General features: G+C 36.6%; 1 protein-coding gene across 22 annotated transcripts in view; it reads left to right on the top strand.

Moving 5' to 3' along the window:
- Positions 1–24,343, top strand: part of SOX5 (SRY-box transcription factor 5) — a 1,003,938-nt gene that overhangs the window by 955,488 nt on the left and 24,107 nt on the right. For all 22 annotated transcript variants that reach the window (XM_042946059.1, XM_042946058.1, XM_042946055.1 and 19 more), the window contains 2 exons: positions 8,317–8,494; positions 19,992–20,137. In XM_042946059.1, coding sequence (XP_042801993.1) covers positions 8,317–8,494; positions 19,992–20,137 — 324 coding nt within the window. The remainder of the gene's footprint in view (positions 1–8,316; positions 8,495–19,991; positions 20,138–24,343) is intronic.

Raw genomic sequence — 24,343 nt, 5'->3', positions numbered from 1 at the left:
GACAAGGCAGGTGGCTCCCCTCCCTCTCCAGGCATGACGTTCTCCCCCAGGAAATATTTGGCAGTGTCTGGAAATAGCTTTCATTGCTGAAACCTGGGCTGGAGTGTGCTACAAGCATCTACTGGGGCTAGGGATACAGCTAAACATCCTACAGGACACAGGACAGTCACTCACAACAAAATTGTTAAGCCAAAATGTCAATAGTGCTGAGACTGAGAACCATACCTGAAAGCGAGTGATCCAAGAAAGAGAAAGGTAGAAGCTGCAATGTCTTTTATGACTTACTACCAGGAGTCAAACTGTCATTTCTGCAAAACTCTATTGGTTATATAGGTCAGTCCTATTTATTGTGGAGGGGGGAGGGACGAGAATACACAGGGACATAAATCCCAGGAGGCAGGAATTATTGGGGGGCGATCTTGGAGGCTAGCTACCACAGAAGAACTTTGTGTGTAGAAACAATGGCATTATTTGTCTTAGGTATTTCAAAGCACTTTTTAAATTAAAAAATGGATAGGAAATGGTATTGAGATTCCAGAAGCCGCACTCTTTATTCTTTGCTCTATTTGTGTTCAAATATATATACGTGTGTGTTTGTGGGTGTACAGTTTAGAGGTATTAAGTCATTGAAATAAAAAAAACAAGGGAAATCTTCTACCAAAACGTTAATGGAGAAGGAACAGAGAACATGATAAACAACAAATGAAATGATGAAAACTATGTGAATACCCATAAGTTAATTAAAGGCCAAGAATTTAAATGTAAAAACAATATAAAATTACCACAATGAAGCATATGTCCCCCAACTACACCAGAGGCACCCACGTTTAAAAGAAGCAGGTATATATTAGGCAAAAGTGTAAAATGGCAAAATGAGGAAGCTAAATGAAAAGTTAGAATACATTACCCTCAGCTAAATCACTTAAGACTTGGATTTAAAGGACAGTCAAGTCTAAGAGTAGCTTTAACATAGAAAAAACACACCTATCAAAGAATTCCTGGAGCTCTATCTGCCTGGTTAACAAGGCATCTTACAATTTGTATGATCAAAAGCAAGCATCTGTTTATGAAAGGGGCCTCAGGACCCTGTGTTCTAAGATGACAGACTTGATTTTTAGGTACCGAGAACCTACTAGTGAAGTGTGGAGTTGGAGTAGCCACATGAGTAGGATCCCTAATTCTTTAGTGGCTAAGAAAATAATGTAAGATGTTCAGTTAGTTTTATCTTGTGTTACTATGCTTGACTGTTGCACATCAATGCAAACCTTTTTTCTGATCTATGTTCGTGAAGGAAAGGTCAGGGACACTACAGTCTTTTCGGAGATCCTCATGGTATTTCTGTTCTGTTCTGTTTTGTTTTGTTTTTCTCTCTAGTAAACCTCTACTGAACTGCACAAAGAGATGCCTTATTTGGGTGGAAAAGGTGAAGAAGGGCTCCTGCAGTGACCATTAGGACTAGACAATAGATGCAAAGCTGAGCTAGGCGAGAGAGATGAAACCCCAGAGCGCCCTTTATGCGATTCAACCTGTAGTGTAACTTCCCTACTTAACTTAATACGATTATTTAATCAGAGAGGATAATAGCAACTGGGTGATTAATTTTGCAACATGTTTCATGAATGCCTTTACTCTTTCCCATATGTTATTATTGCTACTTACTTCACATGAATATTTGTGATAAATATGGGGAAAATCACAGTTTTCAAATAGCACAGAGGAAGGAGCCTGAAATTCTGTATTTTTTTACTCAGTCATTATATGGCTATTAAGGAATCAAATCATATTTACAAATGAAAGAATATATTAAATACATAGACAAACTGTCCTTAAATAATTCAGTTTAAATAAAATACAATACATACATCCACATACATCTTCACTGCAGACTTAAATATAAAGTGAATACATTTTTTCCTTCTTTATTACTTGCCACACAAAAACACAGCTTCAAAGCCACCAGCCTAGATGTCAAGTGATTTGCATTTTTCTAATGCCCAACATATAACAGCAAGTAATAAATAGTTGAAATTTCATTCAATAAAGAATGAACGAATGGATGGATGGATGATTGAATAAATTTAGATGTTCTTCCCATTGCCATTAGAATGCTATAAATTTGTTAACTACCAAATAAATATTTGCTTTTTGATAATTACTTTAGGTAAATATTTAAAGAAAAATTTTTGTTATAAAAATTGCCAGTGAAAAATTTTGATAAAGGTATAAATAAAGGTGAAATTTTTATTCTGGAGGGTATAATCATCTGTTCATCCTTAGTGGTGCACCTTATGGTCCAAGGACCTCCTTCATGTGGGTATATTCTACGTCGTGAAGGACAAGGATACAAATAGGAAAAAAGGAGTAGATTTCTTTAGGTGATGAGGGTTTTGGGGTGATGGTGGGGTTCAGAGCCAATGGCCAAGAAAGAATTCTTGTGGTGCAAAAAGGTGATTTTTATTAAAGCACGGGGACAGGACTCATGGGCAGAAAGGGCTGCACTGGGGTTGTGAAGAGTGACTGATTATATACCTTCAGGTTGGGAAGGGGTTAGGAACAGTGTAAGTCTCTAAGGAATTTTGAAAGCAAGGTTTCCAGGACCTTGAAGGCTAGCTGCTGTTAGGAAAACACCATTTATTTCTGTTTAGTAATGCCTCAGTCATGAGACCCTTCAGATATATATCAGGGGCCATATGCTTAGAGTATAATTGCCAACATATACTTGGGAGTTAAAGTTGGTTTGCGGGGCGCCTGGGTGACTTGGTTGGTTAAGTGTCCGACTTCAACTCAGATCATGATCTCATGGTTCATGAGTTCGAGCCCCACATAGGGCTCTGTGTTGACAGCTCAGAGCCTGCTGCAGATTCCGTGTCTCCCTCTCTCTCTGCCCCTCCCTTCCTCATGCTCTGTCTCCCTTTCTTTCAAAAATAAATAAGCCTTAAAATTAAAAAAAAAGATAAAGGAGGTTTGCAAAGGAATGTTTATGTGTTTCAGAAGACTCATAGGATCCTGGCGGTGGGGGGGGGGGGGGGGGAGTCAGGATAATGTTAAGCCAAGATCCCCTTTTGTCCCTAGCAAAGTGTCATCATCAAGGCAGCTGAGCTCCTAGAGGAAGATCACTCTGCCTGTGTCAAGGACTTGTCAATGGGCTGTAGGCAGTAAGGGAATTTAGTTTTTCATTTGCCTTTATTTCCCACATCACTGTGACAAGCACTTAAACTCCCTTACATCTTGATGAGGGTGATATTAGGGCTCCAAGAAACAGTCTATAGGTTTCTGGAGATTAGGCTATGGATAAGATTGCCTTTTTCTTGCAGTTTACTAAGTTATCCATAAAGTGAAGGAGACTCCTGTCCTGCATGACTATGGTCTCTATCAGTCAACCATTTGTTTTCTTTCCTTTTCCCTTGGGCAGCCAGGAGTGTCCAAGGAATATCACACATACCGCCCTTTGATTTTTATGAGCAATTTGGTCTTTGCACATTAAAAATTAAGAGTATTATACAATTATGTTAGAGTAGCATGTTTTTCCTAAAATAAACATATTATTTGAAAATCATCTGAGTAAATTATATTTTAACTTTATATAGTTATTTCACTGTTTTTGTTAAGTGTGTGGAATGATTCTGCATTCATGATAAAACTTCTATTTCTCCAGTGCACCTGAGACTGTTGATATTTATGTCAAATAATTTTCTTTACCCAAATTTATTATTTATCTGTGTGGGGTATTTATTTTCACTGCCAAGATACAAATTCATCAGAACCTCCACAATATTTCTACTACTGGGACCATAAGTTGATATTAAGTGAAATGTTTGCTTTTAGACAAGTTGTAGTAGCTATAAGTAAGCAGAACATGCCTGAACAGTATGCTTGTTTAGATTATAATTGTTTTGCTTTCTATCCCAGACAACTAAGATTAGACAACACTTTATTAAGAGAAGTTATAATCATAAATAGGTTCCAAAAGCTTGTATTTATATGTGTGAAATGTTATTCCATTACACATTATTGAATTACTGTATTTTCTGGTATACTGTACATGGGCCCTTGGTATTTTCTCAAAAAAATAATCTAATTTGATAACTCTTTAGAATTACCAAAAGACAGTTTTGATGTTGTGTACTATGGAGATCAGACGAGCACAAAAAATCACCAAAATAAGTCAAATGTTGTCTTAACGTTGAAGTTAGTACATAAATAGCAAATGTGTGTATGACTTCATTTTGTTACATGTGTATTGACGTTTGTGTGGTTCACTATGTGAAGAATTATATGGTTAAGTCTGAATACCAGAATTTGTATTCCATCAATGTCTTTTTAAATTTAAGATTAAATTTGTTACATAAATAGAAAGAATATTGTATGTTGAGTCCAAAAACGTGGGTTTCTTTAGATCTCTGTGAGTTTTAGTTTCCTCTCTGAGATTATTAATTAATTACTTCATAGTATTAAAGATTAAATAAATGATTTGAAATATTTATAGTGAATTCTATACATGTAAGTAATAGCCTGTTAGTTAAAACTTGCTTACCTTAGTTTACGCATTTACCTCAGCTTAAATGTTCACCTTATATTTATATTTGGTTAGCATATCAACTTTGTAACTACTCAACAGATACATAAGATTCTTCTTAACTATCATTTTGGGTTTAAATTAGCTAATTAGGAAATATGCTATTTTAAAAAATTTCAATTGGCAGCATCATTGAATGATTGGACAAGTAATTAAAAAGAAATTGCTCTCCTTATTGCTTTATGGTGTACTTCATACAAATGGTATTTTTCCACTGCTTTATTGACCTTGAAAATTGCTTATATTCTTTTATATAAGAAAATATTTTTTTACAATTTTAAAATGAATGCTTTATTTGTACGAGTAGGGTTTGATTGTGCTAAGCTTGCAAATTTCTCCTACATAAGATATTGCAAATAAAAAACAAAGTAGGAAACTATTTAGAAAAAAAACCTTGCCTTTGGCATTTATTGCGCACATTCATAATTATGAGAATGCAGGTCATAAATAAATGGTCCACTTTCATTTTATAGTTAGGGTTTTAAAATTTTCATCTTGTCAAATGAAAAATAATTAATAGAAAATGAGAAAGTACTGTAATTTTTGTATTCGTCATGAATAACAGGTATTTGGTGTAGTAGCTCAGTAGTAAATTATTAGAAGAACCAAATTGTGAAATAATATCATATAATGGGTCAAAATTATTTATATAGTTACCAGTATAAGAATCAAGCATGTGGGTTCTTATTAGTATACCATTAGCCTGGTCACACAATGAAAGAGAATGAAAGGGCAATTTTGAATGACATTTCTATCAACTTGGGAACTGTCAACCTCTATTATGTCCTTGGGGCTTTGCACTTTTTGGCTTTCAGACATCTGTGCTGCCCTGAATGGAGGAGAATATTAAGAGTTCCAGTGGGTCTCTTGCTCTAATAAATGCTTTGGGTAGTCATTTTTCAGAATGTGCACATAATAGTTCTTAGTGCTTACAGCTAAGCATATGACATTTCATATGCTTCCTATCATCAGCACCTACATCTGCATCATCTTCGTCAAGACCCTCATTCCCCCTACACACATACTCATGCTCTATTTCCTCTTGCTCATAAATCTCTTCTGTTGCAACTCTGGGAATATATTCCTTCCTCTTTTTTTTTTCTGCACTGTCAAGTGAAACAACTACCTTAATTTCTCCAAGCATCCCCTCAAAAACTTTTGCAAGAGTTGTAAATACTGCCCAGGGAAGTTTTCAGGCTGTCATAACAAAAGCTGGTAGCTTCACACAGAAAGTAGTAAGTAGGTACATTTGATAGAGGAAAAAGTGTGTAGAATATTTACGGCTGCATGGGTAACAGTCACTAAAGCACCTATCTGACAGGATATTCAGGCTGAATTAATGAGAAGAGAATCTGGATTCTAATTTTGATTGGTCTACTGAATGTCAGTAGCATTTAGTTTATTATGCATATGAATGTTTTCATTTATTATTAGTAGTACTATATGTTATGCTTTGATAAAATTTTAAAGATTGGGATTACTATATATTTTGTTAATGTTACATCATTACATTGAGGAAGCTTTTAAAAGGGTTTTGAAGCTTAATAATTTTTTTCAAAAATTACCTCCCTTTGTATTGTATATGGTGGTGGCTTTCACATGTTAGTGTGCATCACAATCATCTGGGATTGCTCGCTTTTTTTTTAAGTTTTGATTTTGATTTTGATTTTTGAGAGAGAGAGAGATCAGCATGAGTGGGGGAAGGGCAGAGAGAGGGGCACAGAGGATCCAAAGTGGGCGCTGCGCAGATAGCAGAGAACCCAAATTGGGCTTCAACTCATGAACTGTGAGATTGTGACATGAGCCAAAGGCAGACACTTCACTGACTGAGGCACCCAGGCGCCCCTGGGAATGCTTGTTAAAATACACGTTGCTGGAACCCACCTCCAAAGTTTCCAGAAGAGAGAATTTGCTTTTCTAATAATGTCCCAGGTGGTGTTGATGGTACTGATCCAAGTATCATATTTGCAAACTATTCATCCATACTGTCGGTATAGAGAAAAAGGACGCAATACTTCTGGGTTTCTGTCAACCTATATAAGGTTGACAATGTCCTATATAAGGATTATGGCTCACCAGCTCAACTGAATGTACCAGATTGAAAGATCTAGGCATAATTTTGCCCCTGCTGTTTTAAAAATGCTAAATTTTTCTTAATCATATAGTGAACCAGTCATGGAATTAGTTTACCTTACTTCCTTCCAAGATTCTATGAATCCGTATAAATTCAGTATAATGGTCGTCAACTTATTACACATCTAATGTGATCACAGATTGCCATTTGAATTCTAGTAGATTTTCAGATAACTCTTCGTTTTTGCTGAAAGAGAAAACAGAATTTTTAAAAAAATGTTAGAGTAATTTTTCCTAGTTTTTCATGAGTTTCCTAAGTGCAGCTAACCATGGAATTTAATAACAATAAGCCACTTAAAAATACAAACTTTAGATAGATATCATATACCATTTTACCATTTTTATAAAGTGATTTGTTTCAATGGTTTTTGGTGTATATATGTATACATATGTATATGTATACATATATACATATGATTTTGTACACAGTAATATTTATTTTCATGCCATAAAATGGCACCATTTGATTCTAAGAAAAATAGATATTTATTTTCTTAACTCATGAAGATAGAACAGTAGCTAAGTAGAAGCTAAATTTATTCTACAAGAAAAATGTAACATTGTAGATATGGTTATCAATAAAATATAAACATATAACATGATGTTTTAATTTTAGAGCACAAAAAAGGAATAAATTTTTCAGTCTGTGATCAGAAAAGTGATGTAATATCATCTGATTCTTGTGAATGATGTGGTAGAAATTTTAATGATAATTGTATACATAAATTTTATGTATGAAATTACACAAGGACTAATATAGAAAGGTATAAAATAGAATGTAAACTATGTAAACTTGACCTATTCAAGTAGTGAACAACTGGAAATCACCATATATGCTGAATTAACCACATAAAGGTCCCCATACCACAATGTATTGATTGTGGTATACGTTGCAAAGAAAATCTGGACAACAAATCTAATTTAAAAATATAAAGTGGTTAGAACAGTGTTGCATATGAATAAATAGTACATATTGGTATAATGTTAATTATGTTTAATTTCACTTTTAGATCAAATCCAAACTGTTTCTGTGAAAACTAGGAGAAAAGATTATTTTCTAAGAAAGTTAGAAAGTTTCTTTCTTTTTTGTATTCAATTTGGAGAGTAGTTCTGATCAGACTACATACCATTTAACTCCTCCATCATGGATGTTCCAGGATCTCTGCCTAAGCACCAAGCTATAAGGGTGCTTGGGACTCAACCCCTGTTCTTCGGAGGTTGAGAAAAGCTTATCTACATCATAATTGTACATGAATTATGCATGGTCTCTCAATAAAAATGAATAGTACAAGGAATAGCTTTTTAAGAGTATTTCTTACAGGTGACATCAGTTATATACTTTCTGGATAGTTGAGTACCTGTGTACTTTCTCAAGAAAGTATAAATTTGTATAAATTTGTACTTTATATGAAAGGTTTTTCATAATATGTAGTTGGAAGTGACATTGTTGACAGCTAACCAAACACTGTGATGTTCAGGTTGAATGTTAAGATCACTAATTGGTAGAGTAATTGGATGGGAAATGACAGGCTGTATACCTGTGTTTTTCTAGGCATTTTTTGATCAGCCTTTCCTTATCACAGCTCATGTTCTAATGATCATTGCAGGATGAAGTGGCACAGCCACTGAACCTATCAGCTAAACCCAAGACCTCTGATGGCAAATCACCCACATCACCCACCTCTCCCCATATGCCAGCTCTGAGAATAAACAGTGGGGCAGGCCCCCTCAAAGCCTCTGTCCCAGCAGCATTAGCTAGTCCTTCAGCCAGAGTTAGCACAATAGGTAAGTTCCATTTCTTTTGTTCTTGCTGATTTTCTGTTTATGGCAATTGAATGAAATAATCTTTTAATGGCGAATCACGCATACCCTGTGCATGGTTTTAGTTCCATAGGAGAGTTTCCATTTGATGAACCTCATAGGTCTGTTTTAAACATGCAAATGAAATTTATAACTGAAGTCCAAGTTACAATGTCCCCCTGAAAAGCTAATGGAACTGGTTATGTTTGTTGATGTAACAGATGTTCTTAAGCTTTAAAAAAAAAAAAAAAAAAAGAGGCCTAAGTGACTTAATCACAGAAAGCAATGTTTCCAGAATGTTGTTGTTAGGTGACTTGCCTTTTCCATCACTGAAATGTGTTTCCATTTTTTTTGTGATGTGTACAAACTGTACATAATGACGAAATACATTCCACTTAGATCAGCAGTCACCCATCAGGATATGACATTTGTTCATTTCCATACTGCTTGAGTATTATTTGAACATACCAAAGTATTATAAAAAGTAGAGAGCTTCATTTCTCCATAATTGGCATTTTGGTAGAGTAATAAGTAAATACTAAAAACTGCTTCTATAAGCTGACTTTAAAAATTCCAATAATTTTTACTATAGTAACACATAAATTAGACTGTATATACTTACTTCAATCCACATTTATTGATGTTTATCATTTGCATACAGTTATAAGGAGAGTAGTACAGACAAGCCTTCGAGGAGCTCAGGGTTTTTAAATTTTATTTTACTTATTTATTTTAATATTTATTTTTGAGAGAGAGAAACACAGAGCATGAGTGGGGGAGGGGCAGAGAGCAAGAAGGAGACACAGAATCCGAAGCAGGCTCCAGGCTCGAGCTGTCAGCACAGAGCCCAACACGGGGCTTGAACTCACAGACCATGAGATCATGACCTGAGCCGAAGTCAGACGTTCAACTGATTGAGCCACCCAGGCGCCCCAGAGGAGCTTAGGGTTTAATTAAGGGAAAAGTCATCCATGTCATAACCATAGAGAGTGCTATTTGAGAACATAGATACAACTTTGTAATCGACGAGGAGTATTGGATTCTATCTGGGAAGGATCAAGGAAGGCTAAGTTGGGAATAGCCTAATTCAAGTGGAGTCTTGAGGAAGAGAGATATCTGTAGACATTTTAGCTTTTAAGAGAAAACCCAGAGTAAAATAGCATATTTTTGAGAAATGCACTGATTTGGCGAGAGTATGGAATGAGTGTGTAGTGGAAAGTGATCAGGGCTAAAACCGAAAAGAGCAGATGGAATCTGACTGAATGCTATCCTAAGAAATTTGACTTTTTCTCCAGACAGCAATCTGATCAGAACTTTAAGAAAGAAGAGTATTGGCATCAGGAAGAGACTGGAATCAGGGAACCCATTGCTTTAGTGCGGGACAAGAGTTAGTTAGTTCCATGAAATAAAAATAAGCAATGATAAAACAAAGGAGAGAATAGATTGAGGAGATATTAGTAAAGAAGAATTGATATAACTTACCCTCAATAGAAAGTACCTGGTGTGGTTCAGGTTGAAGACAGAGGAGTCTAGGATTTTTAATTCATAAAGTAAGAATGATAATACCTCCCTTAACCATGAAAGAGAAGACTAGAGTGGAAGCTGATGAAGGGGAAGACATAAATATAAAAATTTCCTAAGTGTTAAAAGACAAGGAGCCATTTAGGTATACATATTCAGGAGGAAAGTATAAATATTTCTGATATGTGAAGGGGTGCTAGCATTTTAGATGTAGAATTATATATGGTATAAGGGGATTAAGAGTACACTTACGACAACGAGCACAGCGTAATGTATAGAGTTACTAAATCATTATATTGAAACCAAGCACAGAATTATGAAATTACTGTATTGAAACTAATGTATTATAGCTATACTGGGATTAAAATAACAAAATAAAATGAAAGCACTAATTTGAAAAGATATATGCATCCCTAAAAAAGAAGTTGTTCACCAACAAAGAGTGTATATAGTAAAAAGAGAAATGGGCTAAAGAATCCTAGGTATCACCTACTGTATTAGTTATCTATTACTGAATACCAAATTAACCCAAAACTCAGCAGCTTAACATAACCAACATGCATTATCTCACAGGTTTTAGGGGTCAGAATTTGGAAGGAACTTAGCTCAGTGGTTCTGGGTTAAGGCCTCATGGTTGCAGTCAAGATGTTAGGCAGGGCGGCAATCATCTATATGGGCTTTACTAGGGATAGATGCTCCTTTGTCAAGATGTCTGACTCACATGGTTGTTGGCTGGTAGGTCCATTCTCTACCTTGTTGAGTCTTTTCAAAGGGCTGCTCATCGCATGGAAACCAACTTTCCCCAGTGTGGGTGATGGAGAACAAAGAGAAAGCCACAGTGCCTTTTAAAACCTAGTCTTGAAAGTCACACACAGTCCAGTCTATTTTATTCTTTTCACTATAGGAGAATCACAAATGCAGCCCAACTCAAGGGAAACGGTATTAAGGTCCAGCTCTGAAGGAAGCAATATCAAAGTATTGTTGGACACATTTTAAAACCATCATTCTTCTTTAGGGGGAAAACTGATAAAGAGCAAGTGAATGTCTTAGAATAAGAATAAAGATAGGAAAATGCTAGCCTAGGAAAAATGAAAGTTTCAGAAAGGAGGGGTATTTAATGGTGACCCATTTGGCAGAAAAGTTAAAAAAAACATGGAAAAGAAAAGCCTTATGATTTAGCTAGAGCTCATGGAGAGGTAATCTCTAATGGAGAAGTTTTAGGAGAATGCCTTAGGAGAATTTCAATTACAATGATTTGGAAGACAATGAGGAAAGAAAATGCAGTTGATATATAGACCAGTCTTTTTGTAAGCTTGGCATTGAGAAGTGAATATTTTAAGAAGACTGAGTAGAGACAGGTTTTAAAATGGGGCAGTCGTTCATATATATATATGAAAATATATATATAAAGTCACGGGGAAGAAGAGTCAGAGAGAGATAAAGATATGAAAGAGAACACGGATGATGATGGAAGAGATCATGAGAAAGGATTAACCTTGGAAAGCAGCAAAGCCCTTCCTTTATCTGAGACTGAATGAAATGAAGGAAAAAAGGGAAAGTTACAGAGAAGTTGTGGGATGGACAGAAAGAAGGCTGAAGGAATATATTTCAAATGCTTCAATTTCCACAGAGTAGAATTCCAGATTATTTGCCAAGAGGAAGCCAGTCTGGGGCAGTGGGGCAGCAGTGACAAGAGAAACTGTGAAAACTTTAATTTTGAGAGTTTAAAAAAGGTTTGGGTTCACATGTGCTTTTTATCATTATGAACCATTCTGTTATGGTTTAACTCAGTTACTCTGCTCAACATCTTAAATGGACTCCAAGATAAGGTTTGCTTTCATGTCCTAAGTATGTAAAAGAAAAAATATTTTATTTGGCAGGAATGATTCACTTCCATAATAGACACAATGCTTGTAAATATCACAACGCTGGTCTATGATCTACTTTTGTAATGTTGCTAGAAGTAGAATATTTAACTAACAAAATAACTAATAGATTTGCATTTTTATCATGTAAGGATTTTTTTTTTTTTTTACTTCAGCATTCCAGGGATTAAGTGTGACCAAAAAAAGGCAAGAATGTATTCAATGACATTTATCATTTGACTTTCTCCACTACTAAAACTTCTCTTACTTTTTTCCCTTAAAAATCCTTTCACCACGTACACATCTCTCATATTTTCCAAGGATTTGAGGCCACTACGATTTACTTTTCTCTTTTCAGCAAATGCAGATGTTGAAAGCTGAACTGTAATGAGTAATAATGTCATTGGATAAAAGCTGTGAGCATTAACAGTGTTGTAAAGGTCACCCCTGAAAGAAGAATTAATGTATGATGCCATTAATAAACCAAGGAAAACTGTGAACTAAAAGTAACTGAAGTTATCGTTAATGACATGGGCTCTTTGCTATATATCTATTAGCTTCAAATAGAGAAAGTGAGTTTTTGAGGTTGGAGACCAATCTTATAGTGTACTCTGAAAGAACGCCTTTGGTATGGTACACGAAGGATAGGTTGCTCCAAAAGAAAGGGGATCCTTAAAAGGTATGAATAGGTCAGAGGAATGATGGATAAGTTTAGAATCTTGTGACCAAATATTATCTTTCTTCTATTGGCCTTTTTCACCCATGTTGTATATATGTGTAATACTTCTAACATTTTTCAAGGCATTTTAATCTATTTCTCACTTAAGCTGATTTTAGAATTATAGACCCTTAAATAGATAGAGCAGATATCCATATCATCTAGTCAAAACTTGTTATTTTACAGATAAAGAACCAGCGCTTATGGAGGCTAAGTGCTTACCCAGGAATTCTAAGTGAGTTCCTGTCACAGTGTAGACAGTTCTGTGACCCTGTGTTTATTTCCTCCATTTTAATTTCAAGGAAGCAACTGTACATGAAGACCAAGTAACGTGCCCAAACTCACAGCCAGTGGAGGTCGGGGCCATAAGATCGTGGTCTCTGGCTGGCATGCTCTCTTTTCAGCCTATGGATAGCCTTTCCGCATTAGATGCTCTTCTCAGTCCTTTCTCTATCCTCTCATCCAATAAATGGAAATCAAATATCTTCTCTATGTGATATGATTGGCAGGATGATGAGCAGATGGAAGTCTGAGAGGCTTTAGATGCCTACAGTCTTGTTCTTTAAGTCTTTGGAAGCTATTAGGATGTTTTAGTCTTACCCTTTATTCCTCAGAGGCATTAACACTTGAAAAGTAAAACTTCACTGAGCAAAAGTAGTAGACTCACATTGATTCAATAAGATGAAGAGAAATGTTTTCAAGTTCGAAGGAGGACATTACCTTGAAATTTCAGTAGTTTACAATTTTAATGAGAAAAACTGCTATGAAGGTAGGTTATTAAACAAAAATATTATAATAGTTTAATTGAAAGCCATTGGATTTTTAGGAAGTTGAGGGTATTATTCAACATCTGGCAATTAACATTTGCATAACACTTTACAATTTACAAATTGCTTTCACATTTATAATCTAATTAATTCTTGTGAGTTTTCACAGATGAAGAAATGGCTACATATCAGGGTGCCAAAAGTTTGATGATGATAAGTGACCTCAACAATTGAGAAAAAAAATTAGTATTTGTTAAAAATAACTTGAAACACATGTGCCCTTGCTTTTACTTACAGCTGAAAAGCCCTATGTAAAATAAATATGTAGTAAATAAGATTTTGTATTGCCTTCATAGCATCTGTTAAATCCATGGATTTAATAAATATGTGTCATGTGGTACAGGCTTCCATTGATGTGATGACATAAATAATCACCCTGGAATTGCAAAGGTAGATACTTTCAACTTAGAAATATGCATTTATTCCTTCAATAGACCCTGCCATGGGCCAAAGGAATAAAAGACTGAAAATTTAAAAATGCCCTCAAGTAGTTCATAGACTGGTGTGAAAGACAAACTTAGACAAATGGAAGGCAATGTGACTGTAAAAGCATATATACGGTTTTGAAAGAGCATATAGATGAGAAGTTCTAATGTTGACAAGGAGCATGCCTGAGGTATATCAGGGAAGTCATTACAGAAGGGGCGACATCTGAATAAAGTCCCAAACACACCAAAAAGACAGAGTATTTCAGCAAAAGAGAAACGCTTGGGAGACAGAGGCCAGTGCTTGGAAGAGGAAATAGTCCTGTGCTGCTTAAACACAGAATCAAGAGAGACCAGCAGGAAGTGACGCAGGAAAGATAAGCAGAATTGATATCATGAGGAGACTTTTAGGCCATTGTAAAGTGTTTGGAATTTATCCCAGAATGACATTTTGGGGGGAACATTACAGGGTGTCTTGTTCCAGTGTATTTGGGAAAAGCTGCATACTTTTGTTATCTCTGGAAGATTCACAGCGCACATTAACATTATCACGATCTTGGGAATTTGTGCAATAAAGAAACCTTTTTTCACTTTAATTTAGTATTTCCCACACTTATTTGAACATGGAATTATTTTTTCACAGAATATTACATCTCATCATCTTATGAAATGCTCCTTTAAGCACCAAGGTACCAAGAGATGGGTTTTTAATCAGGTAAAGTGACATGATCCAGATTCCTTTGGGAGGATATTTTGGAATGCTTTATCTGGAAGCAGATAAAGAAGATAGATTCAAGGAGTGTAAGCCCGAAGATAGGGAAACCAGTTAAGAGTTTAAGGCATTAGCCAGGTGAGAGATGAGGTGCCTTTAGTGAAAGCTGTGACCATCATGATGGAGAAGACACACATTTGAGAGCTGAGGAGGAGGCATGACTGTCACAGCTTGGTTGCCTGTTATATATATGGGGTAAAGGAGATCCCTCAGGTGACTGAATGGGCCACTGGAAAGGGATAAAGAATGTAGAAAAAAACAGGCTGAGGCAGTGGGAAGACAATGAATTCTATGCTGCTTTTCAGATCCTCATGAGACAGACAAGTAGAGAAGCTTGGTATGTGTATTTAAACATATGTGTATGTGTATTTAAGCTTGGTATGTGTATTTACAAATCAGGAAGGATTTGAGGTAGGTAGCAGATATTTTATAGTACTTGGGATCACCCTTGACTTTTAGAGTGCATTCAGACCAATTGTGGTATTTGGTTTCGAAGGCTGCCACAAGTTACCATAAACCAGGTCGCTTAAACTGTAAGTCTATTCTTTCACTATGTGGAGGCTAAAAATCCAAAGTGGTGTCAGCAGGGTTAGTTCCTGCTGGAGGCTCTGAGGGACAGCCTTGTGTTCCTAGTTCCTTGTAGCTTCTGGTAGTCCTTGGTGTTCTTGGCTTATAGGTGCATAATTCCAGACTCTGCCTCCACATTCACATGGCCTTCTCCCCTTTGTCTCAGTATCAGATCTCTCTCCTTTAAGACTCACCTGACATCCAGGGTGATCTCATTTCAAGATCCTCAATATAAGTACATCTGCAAAGACTCTATTTCCAAATGAGGTCACGTTTACAAACACCAGGGTTGGGACACAGACATACCTTTTTGGAGAAACACAATTCAACCTGTTACAAGTGGTTTTCTGTTTTTCCTTCTACCTTTCAACAGCTTCTTTCCTTGTGGAGCAGCCCATACTCTTTCTGTTTCGATTTTATCCTAAGATTGTTCATGGGTTTCCTAAGTGAAGCTGACCATGGAATTTAATAACAATAAACCACTTTAAAAATATAAACTTTAAATAGATGTCATATTATACCATTTACCATTTTTGTAATGGAACAAATGTAAGGTTGATGGAAGAATTACATGCAATAACACAGGTTATTTCCAGGCCTCCCCATTTTTTTTCGGCCTCTGAAAATATATAAAAGGGGCCTTTTTAATTTTGAGAATTTTGTTGGTAGTGATTAAGAAGAAACACCAAGGCATAAAAAACCAAACTGGTGAATTTAATAAGGTTACAGGATCTCACAAACGTTTTACATTAATGATCCCTAACCTACATTTCCCAAATCTCATTTGAGGTATTAACTGGATGTCATGTTGACCTTTACTTTCCCACATCCCTCCTAAGATTGAGGCTCACCAAACCTCTCCTAAGTACATACCCTCCTTCTGATCCTATCTTATGATGAAGTTGGTGCCTAAATATATAATTAAGGCAAAATAAAATGTATCAAGTGATCATTTGGGGCATTTTGGACTCTGATGGCATGACCCCTTTTCCTTGAAACTCTGGACCAACAAGAAATGATATCCCTTCACAGATTTTATCATTATTGTCAATGTCATACAATAAGACTGCTGAGGGTGAGCATATAGACCAAATGCAAGAGAAAAGAAAAAGACAGGAATTAACATTTTTTACTGCCTCCTCAGGTACCAAATGTTATCTACTCCTTCACAAAATGTGTAATTTCATTTAATTCTCCCATCAATCTTACATTCATCTTACAGTAAATGGAAATGGAAATCCAATGACATCAAGTGTTCTATTTGGCAAATGTCACACTTTCCAAACCCAGATCCTTCTGAATCCAATGCCCAAATCCTGCCCATTTCACTATGCCATTTTGTAAATAAACTGACAGTGAGTAACTCTCATGGGCCATTATGCAAGACTGTATTAACTCATTTACTCTTCACAAATTTATATTATCTAGTCTCTAGGTGTTATCTCCATTTAACCAATAACATAATTGAGACTTAAAAGGGTAAAACAACATGTACAATTTATATAGCTTGTAAGTGGCAAAGTTAGGATTTCCGTTCAGGCTTATCCAACCCCAAAATGCAAACTTTTTCTGAAAATTGTAACCTTGGACCAAATCAAAGGAGAGGTGAAGAACAGATCCCAGGCAAGGATTTGAAGATGGAGAAGTCAGAGAGGAAAGGGGATCCTGCGCTGTGATAAGAAACAAGGAAGAAAGCACTTTCTAGAATGAGGGGATTGTCAGTGCTGTCATTCTGCAAGGCATGGCTAATGTCCCTTGGATTTGGCTGTTTAAAAAAGCAAGGAAGCTGAAACAAGATTGTAGCAGAAATGGAAGAGTGAGGAAGGAATGGGGAGTGTGGTAAGAATCTTAGAAGGTAAAGAGAGAGAGAGTTGGAAAGAGAAGGCAGCACAAAGTTGAGAGAGACTTTATTTGCTTTGTCTCAGGTGGAGAAAATGAAGTACTTACAAGTTGAAGTGGTTAGAGACGGTGGAGAAGTTCAGATACAGGTGACAGAAATGTGAAAGAGAATGACCAATGGTGAAGTATAGAAATCTAGAACACGAGCTTCGGGGGTTTGCCTTGAATGAAGGTAGAGGCAACATTTTCACTGAAGCAGGAGGAGGCAGTGGGCAGAAAGGGAGACAGATTTGAAGCGAACATGGGTAGGAGTCGCGGTATGGGTGGGGCAGGAAGGTGAGAGCTCAGCCTTATACTGGTGTTTCCAAAATCAGAGGGGAGGCCATTTGCCAAGAGAGAGGGAATCGGCAAGATTGATAATTTGGTGACTGTGACGAGAACAAAATGTAAAGAAGCAGCAAGCGACCCTGCTATGATTCAACTCTGTGATGTATAAAATGCCTTTAAGATTTAACACAGCAGATACAAATGTTAGATTTCATATAGCATTTTAGCTAATACTCCAAAGTCTCTAAAAGCAGGAATGTTTCTTTTAAAGTGGATGCCCATTTCCACCTGCATAGGAATACACACCTCAAACTGGAAATAGACATTACGGAACATATGTCTGTCAGTTATTCACCTCCATATAATTTGCATCCCTTTTGCATCTATATTAATCATTTTTTCTGCACAATGTTATCTTGGCAGCACCCAAAAAACGTAAAGAATTCATACTTTTATTCAACGCCATGTGCCAAACAATTTTAAAGTGTACTTGTGCTCTGGAGAAGCTAAATAGACTGCATGATGCCAGGTTGTACATAAACAGGGGTTAGAGGATAGGAAAATCAGGCTGATCGTCTTCAGATCTTTCACCAAATGAACATATACTGAGACCACCACTGTCATCTAAGAGCCGTATTTCTTTCTAGAGTAGTAGTGTTCATGAACAGAATAAGTTCAAGAATAATATATTAAGAAAGTTGTTCAAGAGAACCAAGACAGGATGTTGAGGATAATATAAGGTTAAAAACAACCATAATTTAAAGTAAACACTAACCCTAAAGGCTTGACCTGGGTCTAAATTGTTGTTTACAATTTATAATGTGTTTATTTATAATTTATATTGAGCAATGAGGTTTTGTATTTTGAGAATTTATAATGAGCAATGAGGTTTTGTTCTTTGAATAAGTTCCAATGAATTTAGCTCTGAAAAGCAAAACATATAGTAGCTTTCAAGGCTCCCCTTTCTGTCGCCTACACTGGAACTAACTTATCTTTCTGCCTCAAGGAGATCAGAGGATGAAGTCTAGTCTGTGCATAGCAAGGGGGTGGGGGGAAAGCATGGATCATTTAGAAACCTTCCTGCACTGAAGCACTGCACTAATCTGACATCAGCTTCTTCAATAGAATGTTTAAGCAGCAAGAAAGTATTCTATGTTTTTTGGCAATCAGCAGATCAGATAGAAGAATCTAGCAATACGATGAGGATGTGTAATCTGACATGATTAGACAAGGCTCTTTAGTACCAGAACATTCATAATTGAGACAAAGAAAGAGTATTAATAACACTTTCCTAACACGGCAGTTAGCCATTTTATATTTCCTTTCTTTAATCTTAGTGTTTTTCAACAAATCATGGGATTTAATAGCGTGTTTTGGCAGATTAGAGGATTTATGGCCCAGATGTTTTTTGTTCTAAAAATGGATTAGGGTGTAAAGTTTGCTGGAATCCATGGAACATGTTGAGGCAAGCCGGTCATTTTATGTGTGATTAGTGCCTGCCTTCTGTCTCACAGTCCCTCCATCTGTCACAATTCACCAATGGATCTGGTTAGATTTAGCCTCATGTCACAAACAAGTCCCTTTTCTGGGCAATTTCATATTATAGATTCAGTTTATGCCATTTTATGCCCTAGTTAAAAGATAGGGAGAGTGAAAGATGATATATTAGCTTCCCTTTCAATATTTACAAAACAGTGTTTTCCCATCGGTATTCTACCCTAAAGTCGTGCAGATTATCATAATAATGTGCATCAAATAAATAAGTGACCAGTGTTAACATTCAGGTAAAAATTAGTTTTGCTCCTCAAACCTCTTCTTTAAAAGAAATTATTTTGGCAATTTTTCTTTTCTTTTTGTTTTTTTTTTTTTCTTTTAACTAATTTTGGATTATGGAGCTATAGACAAGTTGGTCATTTGACCGTCTTATGAAAAGTGTGAATTAAATGTGAGTGTAGTTTTCAGTAGCCACAATTTCTGATCGTACAATTCACAGGTATTTGGTTACATCCATGCTTGAAATTTAGCCTCTTACAAGTTTGTATCCATAGCAAATCACTGCCACCTGTGGTTTATTTCACCATCAATGGGGGGGGGTGGGGGGGGTGAGGGGATGATCTCCTTTCACTTAGTTAATAATGATTTATTCCTTCTGTACATAACACAGCTAATAGTGCTATGTACAAACTCTAAACTGACCTTTCTAACACTGCGAGAATGTCGGTAATTAGAGTGATAATCATCAATACCCATATCCTGCAGTATGATCCTTACATGAAAACAAGTATCAAAGATAGGTTTTATTTGGGCACTACAAAACATTCAGATAACTGAAAGTTTATTTAAAAACTATATTGTGAACTTTCCAAGCATGTGGAAAAAACTATATTTCACTTAAGTACTGTGTATGCATTACAGGTACTTGGCAGCATGTTCACGTATGACTGTGTGAATCAGTCATTATCAATTACTCATTCGTTCATTCGTCGTAGACAAATGACACTGAAAAATTATTATGTGCCAGACACTAGCCATTACGCAAAAAGGACGTGGTTTTTATGGTTAAAGGTTAAGCTCTCCATGCCTTTATACAAAACACAGCCTTTGTTCTGTCACACCTTCAGGTTATTTAAATGACCATGATGCTGTCACCAAGGCAATCCAAGAAGCTCGGCAGATGAAGGAGCAGCTTCGGCGGGAGCAACAGGTGCTTGATGGGAAGGTGGCTGTTGTGAATAGTCTAGGTCTCAATAACTGCCGGACAGAAAAGGTTAGTTCATAAAAGATCTGACTTTCCAAAACTACTTCCGTTGCCTGAAAGCTTTTCTCCTTTGTTTTCTCACCTCACCATCCTCAGAATGATGCTTCTCCCTCCTTTTCCCCCCGCTCTGTCAATACAGAAAAATCTCCATGCCCATCCTAATCAAAACCATCTGCAAATGAGAAGAGTTATAATTCTCTTCTATCCATGTCCAAACTTTATTGACAATTAATATCCCCCTGTCTGCCATCTGTTTGCATTAAAATGGAATGGCATTTGAAATATTTGAGTCTGAGTGAAAGTTTTGCTCTACAGAGATGCTTAACTTGTATTTGGGGATGAGCTGGATTTGAAAATCCTGAATCTTCTTTAATCAGCATAAGCTTGGATGATACCCACGCTCACAGTCTAAGTAACTAGGATCCTGAGCTTGTCATAATATGTTTCCACTGCAAAGCACGGTCAAGTTTTAGATGACCGCACAGTTAGAAATTCTGACTTTATTATAAAACAAAATGTGCTTTTTAAAACTTGTACATTGTTGTTATGCCTAAGCCCAGTGAAACTTCTGAATTCATCTGAGATACATTAATTTCAAATTCTTGTGTCTAAGCTGCATGGTATTTTATTCAGAAAAATATTATGTTATTATAGAATGCTCAGAGAGATGTATTTATGTAGGTAATATGTGATTTTTTTAATTGAAATTTTAAAATATTACCGAGTCTCCTTTTCACAATTCTATAGCTAAAGAGACATGGTAAATAAGAGGGAAAAAAAATGATCAGCTACTTAGCAGCAACTTGAAAGTTAACCGTCATGGGAAGCTTGTGAGTCAAACAGTATTGTCCAGAATGAGCAGATTGTTAATTTGATAGCTTTATGGTTTCCCAGGTTTTATATGGAATTTGATGTGCAATCTCTAAGCTCACAATCTGCATAGCGAAAGTGAAATATATGTGTGATCCTGTCACAACTGTACTTTTCGTCTGGTCCAAACATGGGTCAAAAGGATGGGGAAATGATTTTAATTCTGCTCCGTTCCTGGAGGGGAGAGCAAAGCATGGTTAGGTACACATCCCTTGCAGTCACACAACATAACAAGAGCAACATTGGTGCAGCAAGAAGGGCACAAAATTTTTCTAGCTAAGCACCAGAAGGGAAGGGGGAAAAGCAACGTGACAGCTCTAAGAAGGAATGATAGCAAGCATGAAGGAATTTATATTCAAATATTTAAACATTCTTGAAAGGATGCTTGAACAGAAATTCCTTTTCTCTGCTCCCCATGTAGAAATGAGTTTAACACTCAGCCAGATGCTAATGCGAAGTGACTCAAGCTATTCCTCGCAAGCATAGCTAAATTGCCGTTATTTGTTAAGCGCATTGAATTCAGCTGTGGATACAGCAGTTGGTTGCATTCAGCAAGCATCTGTACCCTTTTTTTTTTTAATCCTCCAAAGCAGAGACAACTCTACCTATCTCCCCCCTCTCCTCCCCTGTGCTGGCTGGGAATTGTCAAGTGACAACCGACCAAATCCTTTTGGACAGGAAGCCTTCATCCTGAGTTCTATATACTTGCAAAACAGGCCTTGTGGTTGGATCAGGGAGCCCATTAAAAGCACTTTGATGGTATGGAAATTCATCTTCATGAAGCTCCTAGGCCCCTAAGCAGCATGCTGTTTAGCTGTGGTTACAGATCAGTCATTCAGATCGGAGGGCAATAATTGTGCTGACGGCTTGTAAGGCAATGGAAGTACATAAAATAATCCTGGGCCCTCCACCATGGCACTGCGAGTTAATCTTCTCTAATACAGATCAGCTGTTGTTCTAACACATGACTTTATGCCGGCTCCAGTGACTCTGCTCAGCCTTTTGATTAAGTAACAGGAGTGGAGCCATCTGCATTCACTTTACTCCATAGTTGTCCATTGTTAGGGAACTTTATTTCCACTTCTTGTTCCACTTGTTCCAAGCATACTTTATCTCTCTGATTAGCACCTTCTCTATTTGCGCTGCAGGAGTGAGAGTTGCCTCTTGTTGAAAGCTACTGCCTTCAGTGTTCCTTTCTCTTTTGTAGAATTAGAACTTTTTAGAAATCTGTTTTTGAAGTAATACCTGCCAAAATCTGTTGGCCAATTAAGATATCTCCAGTCCCAAGAATGTTGTCCTTCCCAGATCTCTTCACCGTGCCCTTTCAGTGCGACTGAGTTATGTCATCAGCAACAGTCTTGTATTTTTATGGTTTTTTTAAGTGAAAATCTTAAAATAAAGTGAAACAGTTCCATTATTATAATAGCATGGCAAACTTTTGTAAGGTGTGAGTAAATATTTTCAGCAGACGATTCTGAATGACTCCTTGGTACCTGACAGTGAAAGTGTGATTTTTGAAGCTCTCCCGAGAAGCAGGTATTAACTGTGCTTGCCCTTTCCTATTGAACTAGCTTGCTTGTCATTTCTACAATATTAATGATTGATCTATGTGCAACTCCTGGGAATGCGATAATGTCAAATTTATGTTCTTTAATTAATACCTGCTGTGTATGGGGGGGTGGTATTATGTACTTGAACAAGAAAGTATGTTCTCTGCCTTTATGAAGTATATGGTTTAAATCAAATTATTATTTTGACTGTCAGTCATGGCACCTTTATGTTTGTGAGCCTACTTATAGGAAGTGAATAAAGGCCCCACCCATTTTCTTTGGTATTTCAGATCGATTCTGCACCTGAGTTGACAAAGGTGGCTGCTTATTCTTCCACATAAAGTGACATCACTTTGCCTATCCCGTTGTTAATTTCCTAATACCTACCTTTTTAATAGATTTTTATACTTGCCTGGCTTTATCCATGGCCAAAGCATAGGTAGATGAGTAGTTGGTTTGGAATTTTGCTTCCGTTTGAAAGACATAAACAGAATATATGGTAAATTTCTGCACTGTATCATACCATTTGAATCCCAAAAGGACATTTCTCTCACTAAAGCAATATTCCCAATTTCCAAAACCCAGAAAGTGTGGGAGATGTAAGGAGAAGGGGAGATAAAAGAAAAAAAGAGAGAAAGGATCTGGGAGAAAGGAAAGGGGAAAAGAGAAGAAATCCAGCCTGGCGCTCCCATCTGTCCGAAAGGTGATTAGCACAACCTGAGACCCAGATAGTTGGAATCCGCAGTGCAGATCTGTTTTCTTGAGTACGCAAACCTTATACACAGAAACTTTTCTCCACATTTCAAATGACCAACATGGTTGTCCCAAGTAGAGAGTCGTAATTCTGAAAAGCTGTAATTGGTAGTAAAAACAATTAGAGGTGTGAAGATAGGGACAAATGTTTTCTAGTAATATGCACCAAAACACATAATGAAAGTCATTTTTACTAAAACACATTTTAATTGAAGACTTCTAAAAGATTTTTCATTTTTTACTTTTCTTGGAAGTGTGTCAACATACCCAAAAACTGTGTATGTCAGGTTTCTTGGAAACTCTGGGACACAGTGTTATTTATAATTGTCATTTCAGGTTAATTATAGCCTGATTGCATATTCGGATAATGTTATCTTTTATCACATAGCTCTTCACAGATTAGTGTTATGGATGAATAAAAAATCTTCTCAGGTAGAAAGAATCAGAAAGACTCTCATACATTTGGCTTGTCAAAACCACCTGCTTTGCTTCATTAGCACCCGCCTGGCACAGTCTTGACCATATGATCAACTGCATACTCAGGTTCTGACCTTGTGTTTGAAGGTAGCCATAGTTAAGAGGGAATCATAAAGTCCTCAGTTTTTGTCCTGATACCACTAGGCAGTGCTAGTATAATAGAAACCCAATGCACTTGAAATAGTGCAGAAATTTCCAGAAATTTCCTTGCTTATTTCCCTCACCCCCAATGTAGTTAACCTAGGAGAATGATGCCTATGCTGTGGTATTTGGTAGACATGTGTTTCATTACATGCATCAGGAAGTCTAAACACAATAGCTTCAACAAATAACGATTCATTTTTAACACATAATGAAGTTCTGGAGTGGGCAGGTCATGGTGTTAGTTTATCAGCTCAGCAATGTCAGGGTTGAAATCTCTGTGATTCACTTAGTTTTTCCCTTAGTGTCATAAACTGGTGCTCTACCTACAACCATGCCAGCTCAGGAAGGAGAAGGAGTTTTCTCTTTGCTCTTTTCAGGCCTCTTTCGCATAGAGATGTTTTTCCTCCCTCCTTCATTCACA

This window comes from Panthera leo, chromosome B4, assembly GCF_018350215.1.
Source record: "Panthera leo isolate Ple1 chromosome B4, P.leo_Ple1_pat1.1, whole genome shotgun sequence".
In the NCBI taxonomy this organism is placed as follows: domain Eukaryota; kingdom Metazoa; phylum Chordata; class Mammalia; order Carnivora; family Felidae; genus Panthera; species Panthera leo.
Note: the sequence above shows the minus strand (reverse complement) of the source record. Positions and strands in the feature narration are given on the sequence as shown.